Here is a 24,344-nt window from a genome sequence, read left to right on the forward strand (position 1 = left end):
TCATCCTCACGTCTCGTTTTCTCAGAATTTTCAGGATCCAATCTTGCATCATCATGACCTACTTGCTTTTTCTTTCTGGCCATCAACCTACAGAAAATCAAAGTCAGTTGGTTAGTTTTATGCAAAAACAATCAGATTTTAAAAAAGGAAGGAAAACAGGTTCTAATCAGTTAGTTTTATGCAAAAACAATCCATTGGTCCTTTTATGCGACAATCAGATTCTAATACGTTGGTTAGTTTTATGCAAAAACAATCAATTGGTCCTTTTATGCCACAATCAGATTCTAATCAGTTGGTTAGTTTTATGCAAAAACAATCATATTCTACACGATATTTACATTTTAATTAGAACGCTTTCGCTTTCGCTTTAGCTTGACTCCCTTGCTATTCTTTTGTTCTTCAACCCATGTACCCTCGTTATGGTCATCTCTCACATACATCGAGGAATCATCAGCATTATCATCATCATCATCACCCCGAACTTGTACATTTCTTCTACCCAAAGAACTAGCCTCCAACATAGTATCATCTAAACAATCACCAGTGGCATCGATGGAAAAGAAGGCAACTCGAGACCTTGGTGTGATGACTGCTGCCATTCTCTTATCAGAGGGGTCATTCATATAAAAAATCTGCCTAGCTTGATTAGCTAATATAAAAGGATCCTCTTTGTGACCGGTCTTTTTAAGATTGACAAATATTTGCCCTAAGCTACTTTCTACAACTCCGTTACTGTCAAACCATTGGCATTTGAAAACAGGAATCGAAAACTTAGAGTAATGCAACTCCCAAATCTCTTCAATGACTCCATAGTATCGCATTGTAGCACAAACCGGATTCTTATCTTTCGCACTAGCAAAATGAATAGCTTCAGATTCCAAAGTAACCCCACTGTTTTGCATAGTACTAATATCATCTTGAAACCTGGTGTAAAAAGTGCAGCCATTAATAACATATCCAGAATAGTAAGTTGCACTAAAGTTGGGTCCAAATGCTAAACTCTTAACTCGATCAGAAACTACTACTGAAGGGTCCTCAAGTTCCCTGATTACTTCATCTTTGAACCAAACAATGAATGACTTGCTTTGTTTTTCAGCTAAGGATTTCGGATTCGCCCTTGGATTGTACTTCCTCAAGTGTCTCATGTGTCTTTCGACATATGGTGCAACTTCATCCTCATTATGCAGAATATATGAATGTGCCTTGTGCCAGTTTTCATAAGACATATCAAGTTGTTTACGACCTAGGGTCCCATGACCATCCATTCTTCCACTATGCCGAGATACAGGAAGTCCTATCTTCATTGCATTTACCATAAATTCACTAACATATGCGACTACTTCTTCGTAGAAAAGTTTTTCGGCAATACAACCCTCAGGCCGATAAGCATTTGTAACATATCCCTGGTACGTTCTCATTTGCCTTTCAAAAGCCCATTGAACTCTCAAATATACAGGACCACAATATCTTATCTCTCTTACTAGGTGAACCGTCAAATGAACCATGATATCGAAAAACGATGGAGGAAAGTACATCTCTAATTGGCATAAAATTATAATAATATCTTCCTCCAAAGCTTTCAAATCTTTAGGATCAATGACTTTACTATAAATTGCATTAAAAAACAAACAAAGTCTGATAATGGCATGTCGAACATTTTTAGGCAAAATTGAACGAATAGCCACGGGTAATAATTGTTGCATTAGGACATGACAATCATGAGACTTAAGGCCCACAAGCTTCAAGGTATCCATGTTTACAAGGCTACGAATGTTAGAAGAATACCCCTGTGGCACTTTAACTCCTGCCAAGCTCTCACATAACTCGATTTTCTCTTTCCTAGACAGTGTATACGCAGCAGGAGGCAAGTATTTTCGACCACTCTCCTTCTCAACAACATGGAGTTCCTGTCTGATCCCAAGTGTCTCTAAGTCAGCTCTAGATTTCGGGCCATCTTTAGTCTTCCCAGGGATGTTCAATAATGTACCAATTAGACTATCACACACATTCTTCTCAATATGCATCACATCAAGAGAATGTCTCACGAAAAGAAATCTCCAATATGGCAAGCTCCACAATTTTGAACACTTCTTAAACCCTTGCTTAGAAAGAAAATTTCGATGTTTCTTCCCAAATGTGATCTGGATATCTTTTATCTTCTCAAACACCTCTACACCAGACATGATCTTTGGACGCTCTCCAAATTCTTGTTTCCCATTGAAGGCCTTTTTCATGTAACGATAGTGATGATCACATGGCAGAAATACACGATGACTATCAAACACATGCTTCCCTGATCCGTTCAACCAATGTCCCGGAAATTGCTCCATACATAAGGGGCATGCTGCCTTCCCTTTCACTGTATACCCAGACAAATTACCATATGCCGGAAAATCTTGAATAGTGCAGAACAACATTGCTTTCAAATTAAATTTCTCATTTCGATATGCATCAAACACTTCTACACCTGTTTCCCAAAGCATCTTCAAATCGTCGATCAGAGGAGCCAAATACACGTCGATGTCATTACCAGGCTGTCTTGGACCAGAAATTAGCAATGATAACATCATATACCTTCTTTTCATGCAAAGTGTGGGAGATAAGTTGTAGGTAATCAAAACAACAGGCCAAGTACTATAAGTGCTACTCAAGGAGCCAAATGGATTGAACCCATCAGTAGACAAAGCAAGGCGTAGATTACGCTTTTCTTTGGCAAACTCGGGGAATTTCCCATCAATAAACCTCCATTGTGGTGAGTCAGCGGGGTGCCTAAGAAATCCATCATCTTCTCGACTATCAAAATGCCATGTCAACTTCTCGGCATCTCTCGCATTAGAAAATAGCCTTTTAAACCTCGGTATTATTGGAAAATACCATAATACCTTAGCAGGGACTCGTCCTTCCTCTTTCTTGTACCTCGAGGCATTACAAACTGAGCAACTCTCTAATGACTCATTTTGATTTCTATACAACATGCAATCGTTAGGGCAAGCATGAATTTTCTCATAAGGTAAACCCATAAGGCTTAATGTCTTTTTTGCCTCATATGTACGACTTGGAAGGACATTATCATCTGGAAGCATATCTTTGAACACTTCCAGTATCAAATTAAAGTCTATATCAGTCAAACCCTGGCTCGCCTTCACGTTATACAACCTTATTATTGCAGACAACCTTGTATACTTAGTGCAGCCTTCATAGAGAGGCTTTTCGGAGTCATTTAGCAAGCTCTCAAATGTGAAAGGGTCTTCATCAAAAGCTTCCTCAACTTGATGAAGCATTTCCTCTAACCTATCTCCCTCATTCGTATTATGACCTTCACAAACATTAGCCTCAGAGTTACCGACCGTTGTTTCGTCCCTGCATTCGCCGTGCCAAATCCAACATGTATATGTTTTATCAAATGCCCATTTAGATAAATGATTAAGAATTTCTCCGGGTCTCTTATGCAAGAAATTATGGCACATGATACAAGGACAACGTAGCTTGGAGCGGCCTCCACCATTCTTAACAGCAAACTTAATGAATTCCCTTACACCTGCTTGATATTCTGGGTCACTCGGAATTTTTGTTGAAATCCAACTTCGATCCATTTCTATTTTCTATACACCAACCATTGGAAATGAAAACATATTGTAAAGTATAGTCACGCATGTTAGACTTTCACTAATATACACTTATTGTACCGTACTAGGTCAACATAAATTTTAAAAGTAATTTGGCACATAAATTAACACAAACAACTAATAAGAAACAATCTGTAAAACTAGCTATTAAAAAAATAATCTAGAAACTTGAATATAATTTTTTTAGCAGACTAGACTAGACAACTTACAGTAAGGTACCCAGGGAAGCCAACAGAAGGAATATGAGAGTGAATTTCCAAGCACATACAGTTTCGAATGACAAAAATGGAGAAAAAGAAAGATGTTACCCCATTCAACACTCTGCCAGGTGTACAGGGTAATGTGTACTCCTACTTGCACATCTATCCCTATCCATACAAAAATGTTTTAATCTGTGATTTTCTTTAATTCCTCAAAGATGGTTAAATTATTTCATCATTAGTAGAAAAAGATACAGCAGCACTCTAAACCAACCAGATAGAAGAAAGCAACCAAAACCTAAAGATATCATGCTCTACGTTCCAAGATTATTGGACTCGACGTTCGTCTCAGACTATTGGACTGTGTTCCCTGGTTCGATACTTGATACTCAGAAATAAGAAAACTTGACACTTAAATAGAAACATGAACACCAAAGATAGAAGGTCAGAAGGTGTGCCTTGACACTTAAACTACAAAATAAGAAAACCTAAATAAAAATTGAGTCTGTAGACTCTGTACTGGGCGCACACCATGAATACCAAAGATCAATTCAGTGTGTCACTCATGCCAAGAAACTCTACAAAAACAATATTCAACCAACCATGGCGAAACACTTTCAACATGAACTGGAAAACCAATAAAATTTCAGAAATTCAGGGCAAAAACAGAACGATGAAATTGAAACTGAAAATTTCAGGAAACAGAACCTAACTTGTAGAAGAAATTATAAATTGAATTCAAAATTCACACACGTAATTCAGAAATTCGAAAAAAAAAATTAAAGAGAGATGAGAACAAAAACCTGAATTCGTAGATTGCTAGAGATTGTGTTGAGGTCGCCGGTGGTGGTTGAAGTCGCCAACCGTCACGTATTTCTCCGGTTGTATATAGATTCGCCGGTGGTGGTGATTTCGGTTTGTGTGTTTCGTTGCCCTACTTGTTCGTATGTCCAGGGAAGAAGAAGAGGCAAATAACTAGGGTGAAAGTTGGGCGAAAGTTTGGCGAAAGTTTGGCGAAAAGTTTGGCGCCATGAAGAAAGTAGAGACCTGTTGTTTTAAATGACAGGTCTTTTGCAATTTTAAATTTTTTTTTAAACATTATTTTACGGGAGTGGTGGGTCTTTGAAATGTAGAGAGCCGTTAACTACTGTACTAGGTCTCTTGTTTCTTTTATTATATTAATTAAATAATTTTATTTATGCACTAGAGACCCGTTAAATAAGATAACGGGTCTCTTATTTTTTCCCTCTCATTTTAAATGGGCTATTTGGCGCAATAAGAGAGCCGTTATCTATAATAATGGATCTCTTATATTGAAGAGACCCGTTATGTCGAACATGAGGTCTTTTCTAAGGGGTCTCTTTGCCCATTTTTGTAGTAGTTATTATCTTTTTGTCATTTTACTCCCCTTCCATTTCTCTTATTTTTTTTTTTTAACTAAAATTAATTCATTAATAAAAAGTCATACAACTTCTACAGAAAAAATCTAATTCTATCAAATACATAACAAATCGAATCAAATAAAACTCGTTTTCTGCAAAACTACGATCATCGCGCATCGAACATCTTGTATACCCTCTAATACATCGTTGTTTGATACAACCCTCAACGAGGAGGTCTTTTGATATGTTGTAATTTTGATATTGAATTAAATCAGATTCAATTGGTTGTAGATGTAGAACTGACATCTGCTGTGACACCGCACAAATCTTCATCGCTGAATTAATTTCTCCTACGAAATTAAATAATATTCTCCCTCGTACACCAGAAATTTTAGAATCCTCTAACCTAAGAAAATTCTCCTTAAAAGGAGAAGAAAAACCCTGTCTTTCGAGGGAGAACAATTCCTCACACAAGGAGGAAGTATTATTAAAACCCTAAAAATCAAACAAAGTTAAAAAAAAAAACAACAAAGTTAAAATCGATAGAAGCCCTTTCAAAATTCACTAATGGAGGCTAAGGCTTGAGAGGGGGAGAGGGAGGAGTTCCATTTCTCTTCTTCTTATTCGCTGTGTCTTTTCAAATTGCTTTTTTTGACTAGATTTAAACGGAAATTATAGGCATATAAAATAATTAGATTTTTATTATTAGTGTATTTTGATAAATATAGTAAGCTCATTTTTTATGCACGACGTATAACTTTTAAAAACAATATAGGGGCACAACATAGAAAACCTGCTTTTTTATCATTTATTTGTAACATATAAGTGAATATGTCATAAATATATACTTATATGTATATATTTTTTCAATAATCGGCCCACCCGATATTACAATCCTGGATCCGCCGTTGCTTATAAGTGTTAGGATCGTAGTGAATTGTCTCATACGACGCATATATTTTTGACATGCAACTTGCAAATGTTGGGGTTCTCATACTCATTCCATATATCGTAAAATCCTCACAACGCCTTTACCAAAATCTTGGAGCATGATCAGGTTTTTTTTTTTTTTTTAATCCATCTTGCCAAGGTTATCTACATATGTTAAAATTATGAGGTGGGTAAAAAGAGAGATCAAGAGTGAGCAAATAAGAATTACCCTTATTACTATTGATGCTATATAAAAAAAGTCTATGAACTTGTACAGAGTACCTTATTAGTGATTAGAGGTTATAGTAATCAAATCCTTAATCAGTTACTGAGTAACTAGCTTGGCTCATATCGCAAAAGACCCACTCTGGAACGGAGGCGTATATAAAAAACGAATAAACCTTCTGCGTTGTCTAGTAAGATTTTCATTAAAAAAAGAAAAAAAAATGGAATAGGGATTGACTACAAATTTTACATTCAGTTTAAAAAGGAGATGACGATGTTATAAAGTTAGGATCCAATCAGTTACGAGTATGTATGTTGTACTCCCCTTAGGAGAGTATAAGGGTGGATCAAATTGCAATAGCATCAGCACCCACAACAGCAGAGATGGATGACACACAAAGAAACCAGTATCGTCGTTTTCCATCTTTGTGGCCGTCATCGATCATTGCAAGACCTTCCTGCATTCACAGACACAATTCCCCTAAGCACCAGCTTAATGTTTTAATTAATAAGTAAACAATGAGATAACAAGGCATTAATTAATTAAAGACTTGCCTCTAACAAAGTATCAAGAGCATCAATTGCACGCCCTGCTGACCAAGACAATCGACTTTCTACCTCTTCCACCGTCACAAACCCTTGACCCTAAAAGTTCATACACAATGCATATTGAAATCCATAAGAAGTCAGACATTCAATAACACATTCTCAAGACAAAAACTACATAGTCGTCATAGATAGCAAGTTTATATGAGAACTGCATTTCAGGCTATGAAGCACTCATACAGCCATCTCAGTCTGTTAAGCAAACACATAAAATGCAATTATTCAAGAATATGCCTAAGGAAGTATGGAACAATAATGAGAATTTATATGTAACCTAGAAAACTACATGCAAGTATCAAACAGAAATCTTAATGATGCTAGATCTACCCCCCTTAACAGAAAGCTTATAGCAGCAACATGAATACCACCCATGTTAGGTTAAAAATATTCAATCTTACAAGTCAAGATTCCGGTTCTCCAACTGGCAGCTCTTTTTTTGGCAAAAATATTAAGAGTACAGCATTGCAGTTACAGCTTCATAATTGATTGAAAATAAAAACAATATGAAGTCAATCATATGGTCACCAGATATATCCAGATTAGACATTTCCACCCTTGGTTACTATGAACATAGAGTTCATTATCAATCAACAATTCCAGGTTCAAGAGGAAAAAGGCATTATATAATGAGGTCGAAATGCATATCAATTACTGCATGAGTGAAGCAACAGGATTTGAATGAGAATGTGTGTACTTCTGAGCCTTGTTTCCACACAAGGTGAAAGGAAAGTTATGTAGAAGTGAGGACTATATTCAACCAAATTCAGTTAGCCAAAACTATGCGAGGCTATAAAGAGAAACTTCCAAGTGTCACGATACCAACCTCATCTAATCCTAGCAACCACCAATTTTTAAAAGTGTATGTATGATTGTTGCAAGTAATACTTTATGGTAGAAGTGAGGACTAAATTCAAACAGATAGATTTAACCAAATCAAGTTACCCAAATCTGTGGGAGACTGATAAAGAGAACCTTCCAAGTCTCATGATACTGACCTTGTGTATTCCAATCAATCACCATGTTTTGAAAGATTTGATAATTGCAAGTAGAAATGCAATGGGAGAAATTTAGATTTCATAACAATGAATGGTGAGGCGACTTATAATGAAATTGTTATAATCAAGAGGACACTGCTAACGCAAAAATATACCAAGGCAAACAGTTATCCTTTTCCCTTTTTTCTCACTTTTGAAGAATTGGAGTAAAAGAATAGGTAGTCAGTGGTCAGATAGTCCTATAAAACATAAATCTACCCTATCTAATGTTCCCATTTCCTCCAGACATGAGTTAGGCAGCAAAGTCCAAAACTTTAATGTTCCCATTTCCACAAAGGTGGTGTTGTTGCCGCTCCTCTCTCACACCTTTTTCTCCCTTCTCTCTCATCTTCTAGGGTTTCAGCTTTTTGGCTGGAAATAGTCTAATTTTCAACCCTTCTTGTTTTTTCATTGTTTTCTCTTCATGTTTGTTTTTTTGAGTTTCTTTTCTGTTGGTTTGTTCCCTATTTATTCTAATTTATTTGGGGTTTTCCTAGAATTTTCTAGGTACTTGATTCTCATCCATGGATGGGAATTTTATTTTTAGGGTTACAATAATGGAGAAGGAGATTTGGATTCATATAGGTTTAGAGTTTATCATCAACTCGTCGATCGGAAAAATTCGTGTACAGATTGCGAAGGACTCTACTTGGAAAGATGCGAAACATAAAAAATCACTGCTCGCGTCAAGCTAGAAGCGGTGGAGTACAAGCTGTGCTTTAGGATGCAGAATAGTAATTGTTTTTATTGTACTCCCTCCGTCCCGGAATACTCGACCCGGTTTGACCGGCACAGAGTTTAAGGGACTTGAATTGACTTATTTAATTTAATAGGTAGTAGGTGATAGTGGGGTATTATTTTAATGTAGTTAGTGGGAGGTGGGTTAAGAGCTGGGGTTGGGGGAGAGTATGGTTGAATTTTTAATTATTTTTTTTATGGAGTAGGGGGTAGGTGGGTTAATAGGGGTGGAGTGAGAAATAATATAATATTGTTAGAATATTTCCATTTTTAGAAACAGATCAAGTATTAAGGGACGGCCCGATAAGGAAAACAGGTCAAGTATTCCGGGACGGAGGGAGTAACAATTATATATTTTCTTTGAATCTGTGGTATGCAGATCTATTTTATCATTGTAGATGCCTTATGACGGGTTATTAATGATATTGTTCTTTTTCGTCAAAAAAAAAAATTCAGTTATTCTCGTAGTATAGGACTTCAGATTTATATAGCTTCTAATATCCAAATCATTGATAATTTTGTTCTTATTTGGTTTGCATTCAGAACAAAATTATTTGCATTCAGGTGTCCATTTCCGATAGTGCCAAAGATTCATTTGTTCTTTTGGTTGTGGGATGTTATGGACTAAATCAAAATGACTCTTAAAACCTCTTCACTTCCTTTCCATGAAGTAGAAGATGGTCGTTCGGTTGTCCTGTTATCGCTTTTGGGTCATTTGGAAACAACCTCTCTGCAATTGCAGGGGTAAGGTTGCGTACGTCCGACCCCCCCCCTTTACCCCGCTTCTTGCGGGAGCCTCTTTGAGGCAATGGAGTAATGATAATGATAATGATAATGATAATGATAATGATGATTTGGTTTGCATTCACCAACATTTTATCTTTCTTAGCCTTGAGTAAACAATGTAACAAACTAATGGGAATCTATTACTCCGCAATCCTTTTTTACTTCCTAGACAAAAGATCAATGCTTTATTTCTAATAAGTTGCTTCATGTTTGTCCTTCTAATGAGTTGCTTCATATTTGTCCATAAAAGGTCCCTTCCTATGGGAAATTTGTGTCAAACGAAATGCATGAAGGCTTTTCTTTCTCCAGACCTTAAAAATTTCCTCATTCGAACTTTAATAATGCATCTGATGGGAACTCTTGAACACTCCAAGCACCAAGAACAATAAACTACAATAAGGTCAATTTAAGTTGTCAATCTGGCCATATATGATATACCCATCAATAAGTTTATAGATTCCCCTTCCCTTCCTCTCTAGCTCTTGCAAACTAGTCCCACATTACTTATTCATAAAAGGCACAGAAATCAAAATGAAAACCCCAGACAGCCTATAAGACTACAACCAGCAAAGTCCAAGGTGCTAATCATATTACAAAACCATGCTTTCATGTTCAAAAGTCACGAAAGAAAGCGAGTCTGTAAATAAGCACCTTATATCACAGACAAAAAATGGTTAATAAGTGGAATCACAATCATGGTAAAATATTAGTGAAATAAACTCCCAAATTGCTAGGATACTCTCAAATGCTCCATTAGAAAATGGGGCATAAAAGCTTTCATATCTACCTATAAAGGCTATAATACACTAGAAATGGCAGGAGCCACGTGATGACATTGGTAAGAATATCGTAAAAATCCTTGAAATGCACTGAATACCTATTTTGGATCGTGTTGGCTGGATATTGAGAAATTACTCTTCCTTGTCTTTTTTAGAGCATATAAAATACTAAGGAATCTCGAAAGCGGTTCTTTCAATCTCTCTCTTCTATTCTCTTTCCTCACAAAAAACTCAACAATGCTAAGACTCACCAAATTGACTGTAATATCTCTTCTGCCCTTTTGTGGTCCCCAACACTCGGAGAGACTAGACGCATGTCAGGCGGAGAAGGTCTGTAGCAGATCAAGTGGGGCTCTTGTGGAAGAGACTCCCATTACGGAGTATTTTTAAAGAGTACAAGACTCATCGATTCAAAAATCAAAATCTAAGAGTTCTGACGTATAACCTATAACCAAGGGAGTGCTTCCACTTTCTGCCCACGTACTTTTGATTGCAGAACCAGACTTTTTTGTCATGCCATTTCCTTCACTGTTCAGTTCAGGATACTCAGTATATTAATTAGCATTCTCAGTATATTAATTAGTTGAATATAACACAATTTCTAAAGCAGGTCCTACAGGGATGATAAAGTTATGAGTCTGATAACCATCAATCCTACTCACTCAAAGTTACCCACTGCCATAATAGACTAGAACATGTAAATAATTTTATATACATGAGACAAATTAGCATACTGTCGAGGACACTTTCAAGCAGGTATATAGCCCTCCAAATAAATCTCTGATGAATAGGCTTTGAAAAACTGTATCCACCAGACTAGACAATTTACAATTACATCACCAAAAGACAATTGTACAGAAATGTGTGTGGATTGTAGACTAATTAATACCATCACACAGAGTGTAATATCATAAGCAATTTGTAAGTAAAGGGACAAAAAAACAAACCTGAGCCAGCTCCAAAATTGCATTGTGATCCTTGTTCAACTCAGTTGGAACAGACCGTATGAGCTTTTTCTTACCAACAGATATCACCTCAAACCCACTACCTAAAACCTAAAAATGGGAACGGAAAATTTAAGACTATTGCAATCACCCTGCATTAAGATTAAAAATGAGCGAATTGAAAGCATAACAAGGTAGCTCAGTAGCTGCAACTAGGTGTCGTCATGAACTTAAAGCATACAAGTTGATTCAAGTCAAAGTATCAGTCATAAGAAAAATTAAAGGAAAGAAAGACCCGTAAGCTGCTTCAAAAAAAAGTTTTGATAGAAGTCCACGCATTAGTTATACATGATGCATTAGTAGGACACAGCCATCTGCACTAGCTCCAGAGTATCACAAGTACGTGAACACATTTATTTACGTGTTTTTTACTAAAAGCATAAGTTCTAGCAACAGCTTGCAATACCTTCAGCTTAGATATAGCACGTAAACAGTCATCCTCGGATACAGGTTCACGAGCATTTTTTCGTTTCAAACGTAGCAGATCTAATAACTCCTGCAAGTTTATCAAGCCTCCATTGAGTGATCTTGTGGCCAAGCATATTTCAACAATTTGCACCCCTTTCTAGGCAACAAGAAAATATATCAGAAAGTACTACACATGAATCAAATACATCACGCCAAAAGCAAAGACAGTTATCATAATATGCCAGAGAAGGTAAAGCACCGTAACATATAAAAACTGACAAAGCCACATCGAACGAAATATACTATATATTAAATTGAAAGGTTGACAATGAATCCCACAAAAGGGCAAGGATAACATGACCACTCACCAAGTTCATAATAAAAGTCACCAATCCCCAGAAGCTCCGCCCAGAAACCCTTGTTTGAGGCAAGAGGATCCACCCCTACTTTAGAGCACATCTCATGAAATTGAGCTCTGAACGTAGGGTTTTTCCGAATATCATTCTGCAGAAAAATAATAAATGGAATTACAGTATCATCTCCGTTTTATGCCAATTTGCACTAGAGAAGGATTCTTCTCTTACAAGTTCAAATAGTTCCAGGTCTCAAGTACAAACTTTGCGGTCAAATAAAGCTCAAAAACCATGTAACCAGAATGATCAGAATGTCTATCTAGTCAGTCAATAACAGTGAAATTTACAAGATTAAGATTAGGAATTTCCTATGCAGAAACAAGAACATATTGATACCATTACTTGTCATACTAACATAACTTATATTATACTATTGCTCTTCGCCTCACTAAAGAACCTAAGTGTAAGTCCAAGAGGGTATAGACTATTGGAAGCTTCTTGACCAAGAACTTGATCCATTTCTTTCAATCAAAAGATGCCTCAACCAGGAATCCTACGCGATAAAAAAGGCTCTTTGTCAACCTAAGAAACATAGGAGATCAACTAACTGTGTTGTGGATGTATAATGTATTCATTTGATTCTTTTGCAAAACAACATATACTTTCGGTACTTCAGTTCATTCAGGACACGAAACAACAAGGGAAATCAGTTCTGCACATCCTCAATCACCCCCATGCATTTACATGCTTACAGCTGCATATCCCAAGTCCAACATAAATGTGCTCCGGCCCCATCACCTACCATTGAATTCCTCTTGAAGCAAGCCATACTACATTTTACTGACCAATCCAACCACACAAGACACAGAAAAATCATGTCATTGACAAAGTGAAAAGGCCCTCAATTGAGGTATGCCTCAAAACAAAACAAAATTGTAAAAAATGAGACCTTGTCTCCAGCAAATGAAGCAGCATTCCAACCCAGTTGTGGTGAAGGTCGGAAGTCCACAGTTACCTAATTCGCTTGAATAAGCTACTGGGTCGCAATTTGCTACTAATTTGCTAAATCAGGCCACTAATGTACCACTTTCATGTTACAATTCACCTTTTCAGATCGCGGGATCGTGTGGTGATTAGAGAATTAGGTAACACCAATCTGAACAGCTAAAATAGCATCCTTTCCTATCTTTCTAGTTTGTGAAACTCTATAACATTTCATACAGTACCTAGAGCTACCTCACCTTAATACCAATAACCAATGATCAAAATTTTCCTTTGGAATCCATCAAGTTCCAGAAACAAAAAGCTAAACGGAAATTCATAAACCCAGAAAGGGGGGATTTTCTTTTTCTAATCGCACAATAAATTAATGCTAAACTAATTAATAAGAACATCTAAATTAAGCAAACAAAAAAAAAAGAGTAGAGAGGAATAACTAGAAACCTTATGTTTGCGGGCGAAATCCTCAAGCTGAGACCGAAAAGTTGATAATTGCGCCATCATAACATCATTTTTAACAACGGATAAACTTTCTCCGATCAATCGGTATTGATTCTGTAAATATCAATTTTGAAAATTGAAATTTCAAGTAATCAAAGAAAGGTGGTGGGGGGATTGAAAGATGGATGTGAATATGTGATGGAGAACAAACCCTAGTTGCTGCAGATGACTGCAGACCTCCGATTCCTACTCTCCGCTTCATTTTCCGGCGAAATTTCACACACTTCCACCGGTGAGAGAGAGAGACTTCGGTTTACCAGACTGATTTTGATACGAACGAGTATTTTGAGGAAGGTTATAAAGAACAAATTATAAGGTACACTTAGTTCTACATGTAACCGGGTTAAAATCACATATTTTTACGGTTTAAAAGCACGTTTACATACTTATATTCAAAAAAATAAATTAAAAAGCACATTAACGATTTAAAAACACATACTTATATATTTTTATTTTCTTTTACTTGCAAAACTTTGCTTTTCATCTTTAATAATGTGCTTTAAAACTGTAAAAAAGTGCTTTTACATTTGTAAATATGTGCTTTTAAACTATAAAAATATGTTTTTGAGGGGTTAAAAGTACAAAATGAACTGGTTGCACGTAGAACTACGTGTAACCGGGTGTACCTTCTACCAATTGGTTATAAAGTGTTATAGTCACTCCCAGATATCAATCGGGTCATTCGGTTTTGGATTGGGACATAGAAGTAGTTTAAGTCATTTTCGCCTTGGTGAAAATTTATTTAAGTTTAGCTTCTATTTGGTAGAATTATCAATTATATTAGATTCTATTATCATTAGAGCAACATCAGCGTTAAGTTTAAAGATTTGAATTTTGCTGATATGTCATGTGACTCACCTGGTTTTAAGAGCAACATCAAGGGGGTCTTATCTTAAGCCTTTTTTCATATGCCATGTCAGCTCTCCACTAATATTTAATTAATGAAATTTTGTTAAGACTTTTTAAGACTCATCCAAATTTAGCTCTTCACCCCTCAAACTCATTTAAAACATCTCAAATAATATAACATCTTTAACTTTTTATTTTATTTAACTCACACATTGAGTCTTAAGTTGAGTCTTAGTTTTTCAAGACTCTATTTAAGACTTTATTAAGACTATCTCACTTAAATGCTACAAATTGATATATGTAATTTTAAGACTAGCTGAGTCATATGACATGTCAGCAAAATTCAAATCTTAAGACTTAGCGTTGATGTTGCTCTAAGATCAGACTTATCAGTTTGTAACATTGAAGTATATTAGTCGTAATAATGTCTTAAATTGAGTCTTGAAAAACTAAGACTCAATATGTGAGTTAAATAAAAAAAAAACAAGATGTTATATTAATTGAGATGTTTCAAATGTGTTAGAGGGGTGAAGAGCAAAATTTTGATGAGTCTGGAAAAGTCTTAAACAAAATTTAATTTATTAAATATTAATGGAAAACTGACATAGCATATGAGAAAAGTCTTAAGATAAGACCCTTTTGATGTTGCTCTTAATCTCATTACTATTATTAGAATATGATCAGCCCCAAGTCTTAAGACTTGAGTTGTGATGGCATGGCATATGACTCATCGGTCTTAAGATCAGACACAATGAATTGTAGAATTGAAGTGGACGAGTCTTAACAAAGTCTTAAATTAAGTCTCGAAAAATTAAGACAAAACTTAAGACTTTGTGTGTGGGTTACATAATAAAATAATATTATACATAAATTTACAAAGTCTTAAATGAATTTGATGGGTGAATAACTAAATTTAATTGAATTTTAAGGAGTTTTAACAACAATTTAATTATTAAACATTAATGAAATGCTGATATGACAATTGAAAAAATTCTTAAGGCAAGACCCCCTTATTACGATAAGATAACCAATCAGATAGAGTCAACTGGTCAAATTCGTTTCGAATCGAAATCAGGTCATGTAATTTTAGGTCGAGTGTAAGTCAGAGAATGGACATTTCAGGTTAAGTAATAATTTTTTCAAGTTTTGGAAGTTGAGCTAAAAAAATCAAAAGAGTCCACATCGTCTTTTACTCTCTCTTGTCCTTTTGTTTACTTTTTATCCACTATCAAAACCTTCTATTCTTTAATCAAAAGAGGCAAACAAATTCTATGTTGAGTGTTTCCTTTTCACTTGAAATTAAGTTTAATGTGAATTTTAGAATTAATAGAAAATGAAATAGAGGCATATGTTACCAATTGAACTCGGTTTGCCGTTAGTAAAGCTAATTTGAGTTTATCAAAGTTTCATTTTCTTGAATTGATTTTTATGGTAAAATGATGCACACTCAAATAATTCGTCAACTAATCCTATAAAAGTTAAGAATAATTGACTGGAAAAATCCCAACTTTGAACGTTTCACTTTTATTAATCCCAACTATGGTTTTTTTTTAATAATCCAAACTTTTACCCCTAATGACTTTTAACAATCCCAAAAACCGGTAACCTGTTAAAATGGTAAACACTTGCAAACTTGGACTTGGGCTTTTAGTTTCTCTCTAAAAAATTTGGTACACGTCATTCATTCAATATCCATTCACCCAAAGTTAAACCCTTTTTGTTTTTCATCTGCTGTAAAATAAAATAAAAACAAAAATCAAACACCTTCCATGCTCGTATGTTTAACCTTAGATTGTAATTTGACAATTTTTTGATTGTAAAAGGAGGTTCATTTTGACATTTTTGTTTTTACTTTGTGTTATTTGTTTAATTTGGCAGGTAAATAAACTTAAATCATACTACATCATCTTCATCGTGCTTCATTTGGTAACCACCATTTCTGCTATGGTTGTATCCCTTTCAAATAACTGAAATCAAAGGTCATCAACCTTGTTACTACTAGTAAGTTACTGGTAGTAACCCATTTAAATAAATTGAACTCTGTATCCTTTAAAAAAAAAACCCAAAGGAATACACCCCCTTGAACCCGAAAATGACCCGGTGGATCTAACATATGAGGTTTACTTCGTTCAGCTATTAAATGTCACATTAAAATATGAGGTTTGAAAACATTTAAAATTTTGGGTGGAGAATCAAAGAAAATGACGAAATGAGAAACAAGGGTTATAAGGAGATTTATTAAGGAAAATAAATAAGGGGGAATAAATGCATTTAAAGAAAAAAAAAACTAACTCTCTATTGCCATGTCAGCGCCACGCCATACATTACCTGCTACAGTAAGTAACTTACCTGCTAGGCCCGTTAAAAGTCAATAGGTGTAAAAGTTCGGATTATTAAAAAAAAACTTATAGTTGGGATTATTAAAAGCAAACCACCTAAAGTTGGGATTATTCTGGTCAATTAATCCTAAAAGTTATACGGAATAGTCTGCAGTAAAAAAAATGATGTTTACAAATTTTCAGAGAATTTTATTGGAATTTCCTAATCAACAGAAGTTAAAAAAAAAAAAAAGAACTTGCAGATACAATACTGATTATTTTGAAAGAACTGAATCAATTTCTATAATGCCGCAATTACTTGCACCAAACTATCCATGAAGACTAGAAGCTACATGATATCTCAGTTGAACATTACCTTGTCCATGAACGATGCTACGACGCCTACAAGCAATCAATTGAATCCTCAGAACAGTAAGCCTGCAACTTCTCTGGTAGTTTACAAAATCAATTTACAAAATTCCAAGGACAAAAATTTAGCTCTATGCCAGAGTAATGAGGCTACATTTTCTATGCTATACGGCTATACCCATGATCTATCATTCTCTAATCAATGATTTTTCTGTATTGTGCTAACTATGAAAAGGGAGGTAATGGTGTATGTTTTTCCTGTAAGTTTTGTACTGGTGGTAGTTGGCCTATCTATGCGGATAAGCCTGTGGCTTCCTTAGGTATCAGAAAGAGAAAAGCCAGGGGTATGAAAGAGCTAAAGAACTGAATAACAACGCCAATGAGGAGGTTGTCAAAAGAACCCGATGAAATGTTCAAATTTGACGCCAACCAAGCACCTACAAATGAGCTCACTGTGGCTCCCAAGTTGTTTATCGACATGAAGAGTGCAAATAAAGTCCCTTCTATGCCTGGAGGGCACAGCTGTCCAGATAATATCAGAAATGGCATGAACCTGTTTTCACCATCAACAAATATTAATCAAAACAAGCACTAATTATAGAATATAGACAAATGAGGCTGCCATCATGCCCAGTATAAACAAGCAAAGACATAACAAAAGTGGAAATGTGTGAGTAAAAACACGAGCTTACTTGAACTGGTCAATTGCGTATGCAACAGCACTCCCACATAAGACCAGCATTTTATCTGAAATCCCATATGCAATATTTGCTCGAGAAACCAAAAGCACGTCGATCAGGATTAGCATAGAGATGCCAATTTGGGCCCACCTGCATTGGATTTTTTTTAGAATCAGACATATGCACTCAGTGTATCTATAGAAAGGGAACAGCAGTTAACAAGTACAATATTTTACAAACTACTTACATTAGAGTTGTTTGTAACTTCTTTCTCTTCAAGAACTTGTTGTAAACGGATGTTCCAAGCATTAGGCCTAACCAGCCTACAACTCGCACATTTCCAAGGAAGGACGCATCCAAGTTCAAGAATTCCGTCTGATAGTAGAACATGACGGTTGAGATGTTGGGGAAGGTAATGAGCGCCAAGAAAAACCAAGCCATGGGTCTAGCCTTCCAATTGTAAATAATGATCAGAGGTTTGAACACGTTCATAATGCATCATGAAAAAAGTTATGACATCAGAACTGTAAGTATGAATAACATAGCTAGACAGATTCATGCAAAAATTGATATATCTGGAAAATACAACAATTGATTTTAGATGCAAGCTTTCAAGTGTCTTGTTCACTCCCAAAATGCTAACATAACTAAAACAACACTTCAATATTCTGGATATCTTTCTCATTGCGTACTCTCAGCTCCTTTATTTATACTCCAGCATTTTCTGATTCTCATTTCTCTCCACTAACCAACTATGCAGCTACCCTCAACCAACTCATTATGCAATAATGCCAATAACTAAACTACCCCTTCTTATTAAGCTACTTCATTACAATAACCTACACATGAACACCCTAAAAACTACACTCTACACATGATTTGATCAAGACATTTTGGCCAAATGTGAAGAGATGATGGTAAATGCTCCTGCCATTCTAAGGATGATATGGAGATGCCAATAAAACAACAAGTTTTTACCTTTTTCATTACTGACTTAACCAATCTAAACAAAACCAAGATTTAACTTAATACGAGATTGCCAATATACAGAGGCCAAATCAAATCATGCCACCATATTTACTCACTAATCCCAGAAATCAAGATAAATCTCTAAGACACACAACCAAGTTCATTGACCTGCTGCTGACTGACAGTTATCTAATAAAACAGTCCAACTACATGATGCTTGAAAGCCCTGAACAGTAACCTTTTTCTCCAAGAAGTTAACTTACCTCAAGATGATTGGCTGCTTAAAAGCATCAAATAAGCTGTGACTTGCCAACTTCAATGAGAAAAACCATTGTAATCCTAATGACTTATTCTTGACCTCCTTACGAGATTTATTGGAAATAATTGCTTTCTTTCTGTTCTTTTTGCCCTTCTTTCTCCTTGAAATGCTAGTTTTTGAGGAACCATTCGACAAATGGTCCACATTTTCTGCATTACCATCCTCATTACTCATATGTGAGCTTGTCAAACTCAAATCTTCGCTAAAATCTTTGGTATTCATAGGACTCTCCTTAACCAAACCACAGGACACAAGCTGTAAAGCTGGAAGAATGGCGAAAAGCAGAAATATGGCATTTATATGCAAGTAACTCAGTGCATATCCTCCCAGCAAACTCCCAAATATTCCTCCCATGGCACTGGACATCATACATATTGACTGAAGATCTCCAGCAAATGAAGCCCTGTCAAGGAAAAAGACAAACAATTAAAGTGATAAATTATGATAAGACATAATAGTATGACAAACAATTATGCAGGTGGTTAAGACAGGAACTACCCTTTCTCTTTCAAAAAAAAGCAACATATAAGCAGGCACCCCACATAAGCTAATTTTATAATCTCATACAAATTACGTGCATCTGACTGACATTTATGCATCTGAGCAGCTATAGCCAAGCAAGCTGGCGTTACTTAGCAATAGAGAAAAACTATGATGCTAACAAGAGCTCTTCAATCCGTTCTTAATTTGGGACCAATGCATGCAACGAGGACAAAAGTACATGCATATACATACCGCTCAGACCTAACCGCTTCCGCAATCATTGCATCAGCCACGACATCCGCCATAGCAGAGCCTATATTCTGTACTGTTAAAAAGATCATGAGAGGCAATTTGGATGATCTCAGTGAAGCATTTAGGCCTAAGATAATCCACGGCACTAGGGAAAACACTGTCGAAATAATCAGGTAAGGAATTCTTCTCCTCCCTCTTATGGGTATACAATCTGATATAATTCTGCAAATAAGAGCGAATCACAAGCATCAGTAATAGAAAGAACAATTTTACAAAATAGTTCGGCGATCTTCCTGCACATGTTACTATGTGAAAAGGCAACTGGGAAAGTTACTAGTTGATACCAATCTGCATGATTGAATTGCACAGTCTACATAAATAACTTTTGATTGCTTGCATAATCACTTAATCAGCATGCCAGGAAAGCACCAAGTTTTCTGAAACGTCATAATATCTTCATGTGGATCAAACAAGACATTCGTCGCATGGAAGCATACTTGTATGAGTTGACTTTTGACAAAACATCTAAGAAAAATACCCATTTTCCTAAAATGGAATCGTTGACAGTTGGTTATGCATCGACAGTTCCCTCAAGGATAATTGTGTAGATAGGACCACAATACAAACATGTTTTATTTGACAGTTTGCTAAGAATGCACACATGCCAACAACTCTATGCATGTCTAAATCAACTAGAACTGACAGTATATAGGAGCAACAGAGACAATAACAAACTCGTACCCATATAATGGTTTTATGCTCCAAGGGAAAAATGCTACTGTGGATACAAACTGGGAAGCTGACGGAGACAACTTCAGCTCGTCCTTTAGATGATAAGAAACTGCTGTCCAGACAAAGGATCTAAAACCCTGCATAGAAAATTTCAGGAAGGAAATTTAAGAAAACAGGAACTGGAGGGTCTAGAAACATCCCAAAAGTCAATCATAAAATAACAGCGAAAACATAGCAGCTGTTATCAGAAAGGTCATATAATGTTACATGAGATGTGGAGTGTCTATGCAGCCCCCGCCACAATAACCCCCAAGAAAAAGGAGCACAAAAACCACATACTAGTAGAGATGAGAATTAGTGTTCTCTTTTGTCTTCCTAGCTATTTTATACAGGAACAACCCTTCAGAAGAAAATCCACCATTTTATCCTGTCTGAGTGGGTTAAAAGACAGAGTAAAAGTTGATAACCATACCCCAGAACATCAGCATATCAGTCAATTACCAGCTAGTAGGAAGATAACAAAAGTCTTTCCACCAGTTGAAACTCAAGACTCAAGAGCAAAAAGGAGCGTGACTCCTTTAAATTAGAATCAATATGTGTCTATGGCAGCGCCATATCCTGGAAGAAGTCTATATCGGCCTCAAAAGGAAGGACACAGCGGAGAAGCTGAAAATTCTAAATAATGCCTAACCATACGCCAACTTGATAACTGGTACTATTAACAAGGGGGAACGCATGTCATATCTTATCAGCCAATACACAAGAGAGAACTAAAGGAAGGTTTGGCCATCTCAATATTGTAAAGGACTATTGCCTGATGGTGCAGAGCCAGAAATGCAACAACAATAAAAGGGCAATGAACAAAAATTGAAAAACCAAAGGGTTAAGTCTCCAACAGACCTTTCCCTACGAGGACACAACCAGAGTGAAACAAACATCCAATGATCATATTCTCAGTACATGTCAGAAGAATCAAAGATCCAAAGCACTGCCAACCTTTGACACAGATAAAATTATGTAACCTCCTCGAGAATATAAATAATCATTGAATAAACAAGAATATGAACCATCACTAACATTCAGGTGGGGGACTTTCTTATTAAGAATAAGTGTTCGCACATACAAGAGCTTCCCCTAATTAAGAATTAACTTATCCTAATCAGGCTTCGCTACCACACTCTAAACTGGGGATGACTTTTTCTTCTACATTTTCCATCTCACATCATTACAACAATACAACATCTCTCTTGGTTGTAAATACACCACACGCCACACTCAGCTATGCAATATTGTGATCACTTATAAAACCTCTAAGACCTTCTCTCAATTTTTTGAACTCAGTGAAAACTTTCAAGAGAACATGCACCAGAGCTTCCTGCACTAAGTGCTTCATTCCTAACTATTTCTCAGCCTCCCCAAGCGTCAATATGTCACTAAGTCCAGCATAAAAGGAGATACTCATCAAAAAAATTGGAGGCACCAAATGTCCAAAATCATTTCTTCCTAATTATCTGATTCATTCAACAAAAAATGAGCTTACTTCAAATTTCACTGGGTGTGGAGTGTGGACCGGTCAAGTAGGGATCCAATACCGACTTTTGTGAGAACACTAGTGTTGTCAAAGGCGGATTAAATTTACAAGTCAAACATCCATTGCTGATATTACAGTCCCATCCTATACAAGAAATGGAATAACATAACAATAAAGTCTTGCTATGGAAATACCACCCCATTCTCCTAAATGACTCGATATGATTTCTTACATAATTGATACAGAGTAATTCTATACACAAAGTCTTATTTACAATGGGTGTACAATAAAATATTGTACTCATTGTACACCAAAGTAAAAGTTAACTCAAAATGCTTAAAAGTTAAGCTTATATATGTAAAAGTTATGTATTTTTTAGTGATAAATTTTTTAATTTTAGTAAAACTTATTTCTTTAAAATGACAAATAATGTATAAAATTAATCATTAAACCTTTAAAATGTTTATCTATCAACTTTTTTATTACAAATATAAAAGTTAATCAAAACTAGGTTAAAGTTACAAAAAATTGGATTAAAGTTATCTTGGTGTACAATAAATTTATTGTACACCTAATACGCACAACACCTTTTGAATTCTATAATGCTAGAGTCAACATGTCACTAGTCTCAATCCTGTCCAAAAATAACTAAACAAAAATTTGCCACTCGACTTTAACGTAATTTTCCTTGAACTAATATTCGGTTGTTTCAGAGAAATACATTACTATCAGCAAAGAACCATTTGATAATAATAAGATACGGAGGCTAGAGCTCTACTTTATAATCACTAAGAACAAAAATAACCTACCACCATCTCAAAATTGGCTGTCCTGCCACTTAATTGGCCAAACTTTAACTAATTCAATATCCCATTGATGATCTTAAAAACCTCTTTAGAACTCCATTAGCCATAAACACAATCAAATTTTCCTACAAAATTGGAAAACATAAGTACGAAAATAACGAGAATCACAGGTTCAAACACACAAACTCAGAACCTCGCAATATCAAATTAAACCCAGGGAATATAAAATTGACCAAAGAAATCAAACCCCATTTCATATAACTAAAATATCATCAATCCATCATACTCATTACCCAGACAAATAAATACATCAAAATTTCTAAATAACCATACGCCCAGAAAAAAAATAATGAAATCACAGATAAAATGAACCTGAGTGAAGTAGATCAAACAAATGAGCCATAAAAATGAAGCCCCAAAGGCGGATTTGAGCTGCTTCGACCATTCTATCATCCTCGATTTTGTTTTAGAACCAAATGATCAATGTCTATGTTTTTTATTATGGCTGCATAAACACCAAAATCAAAAAATAAGTTACAGAAATTTCATCAGCATTTGACGTATTTTCTGGTGCCTACATTTTTCTGCCAAACTCCAATATAACGGGCGACGGGAGGAGTGTGGGGCCGGGGATGGGGTCGAATAATTTTTTAAAAAGAAAAAAGGTTGAAAAGAAAATTACAGCTAGGCTTAAGAGTACACGTGGAATAAACTCGTTGGATGTTGTTAGTTGGTTCTCTCACTCTCATTGGTTCGATATGTCTTGTTGGTGTTGTCGTTTTGATTTGTTAAGGTGACTTGAAAACGAAACGTTTGGTAGATCATACTACATGTTTATTTTATTTTTCCGTTAGCCATAAAGACAATACGAATTACTCCGTATAAGTAGAAGGAAGATCCGAACAGATGATCTATTACACGCGTCATACACTCTTAGGCCCTATTTAGTTCACCTTATTTCTCCTGATCTGATCTGATCTGGTCTGATCTGATCTGAACTTATTTTTTCTGATCTGATCTGAACTTATTTTTTCTGATCTGATCTGGTCTGATCTGATCTGATCTGATTCTTCTGAATTAAGTTTAAACAAAATCTACATTTATTAATATTAAACGACTTACGTGTAAAATAAATGTTACACAAATTTATAATATTGTTATTATTTACTTGACTTTGCTCATGATTTAACTATTCCTTATATTAGATAGACCTATACATGATCTAGATAGATCGGTTATGATCTGTACAGACCAGTTCTGATCTGGACATGATCTATACAGATCAGTTCTGATCTGGACATGATATGTACAGTTCAGTTCTGATCTAGACACGATCTGGTCATGATCTGTACAGATCAGTTCTGCTCTAGTCATGATCTGTACAGATCAGTTCTGCTCTGATCATGATCTGTACAGATCAGTTCTGATCTGGTCATGATCTGTATAGATCAGTTCTGATCTGGTC

At 35.7% G+C, this 24,344-nt stretch overlaps 3 protein-coding genes across 5 annotated transcripts; all 3 read right to left on the bottom strand.

The window, feature by feature from the left end:
• Positions 1 to 341: 341 nt before the first annotated feature.
• Positions 342 to 3,593, bottom strand: LOC130471957 (uncharacterized). Its single transcript, XM_056842328.1, has one exon. It carries the CDS (start codon positions 3,591 to 3,593, stop codon positions 342 to 344), a length of 3,252 nt encoding a protein of 1,083 aa, XP_056698306.1.
• Positions 3,594 to 6,489: 2,896 nt separating this feature from the next.
• On the bottom strand, positions 6,490 to 13,877 carry LOC110776233 (vacuolar protein sorting-associated protein 22 homolog 1). Of its 2 annotated transcripts, none has more exons than XM_021980787.2 (7): positions 13,723 to 13,877; positions 13,515 to 13,625; positions 12,087 to 12,222; positions 11,717 to 11,871; positions 11,254 to 11,361; positions 6,919 to 7,008; positions 6,490 to 6,821 (listed from the first exon to the last, which is right to left on the bottom strand). In XM_021980787.2, the coding sequence occupies exons 1-7, from the start codon at positions 13,771 to 13,773 to the stop codon at positions 6,711 to 6,713; spliced, it is 762 nt and encodes a 253-aa protein (XP_021836479.1). In that variant the 5' UTR covers positions 13,774 to 13,877; the 3' UTR covers positions 6,490 to 6,710. The 2 variants fall into 2 exon arrangements, with proteins under 2 accessions (XP_021836479.1, XP_056682861.1); XM_056826883.1 differs by having other exon boundaries at positions 6,490 to 6,817; positions 6,915 to 7,008.
• Positions 13,878 to 16,935: 3,058 nt separating this feature from the next.
• Positions 16,936 to 23,462, bottom strand: LOC110776234 (probable folate-biopterin transporter 4). Of its 2 annotated transcripts, none has more exons than XM_021980788.2 (7): positions 23,252 to 23,462; positions 20,552 to 20,679; positions 19,811 to 20,032; positions 19,020 to 19,478; positions 18,035 to 18,232; positions 17,800 to 17,937; positions 16,936 to 17,660 (listed from the first exon to the last, which is right to left on the bottom strand). In XM_021980788.2, the coding sequence occupies exons 1-7, from the start codon at positions 23,330 to 23,332 to the stop codon at positions 17,399 to 17,401; spliced, it is 1,488 nt and encodes a 495-aa protein (XP_021836480.1). In that variant the 5' UTR covers positions 23,333 to 23,462; the 3' UTR covers positions 16,936 to 17,398. The 2 variants fall into 2 exon arrangements, with proteins under 2 accessions (XP_021836480.1, XP_056682862.1); XM_056826884.1 differs by lacking the exon at positions 23,252 to 23,462 and adding an exon at positions 22,883 to 23,004.
• Between the last annotated feature and the right edge of the window lie 882 nt (positions 23,463 to 24,344).

Source organism: Spinacia oleracea, chromosome 4 (assembly GCF_020520425.1).
Source record: "Spinacia oleracea cultivar Varoflay chromosome 4, BTI_SOV_V1, whole genome shotgun sequence".
Taxonomy (NCBI): domain Eukaryota; kingdom Viridiplantae; phylum Streptophyta; class Magnoliopsida; order Caryophyllales; family Amaranthaceae; genus Spinacia; species Spinacia oleracea.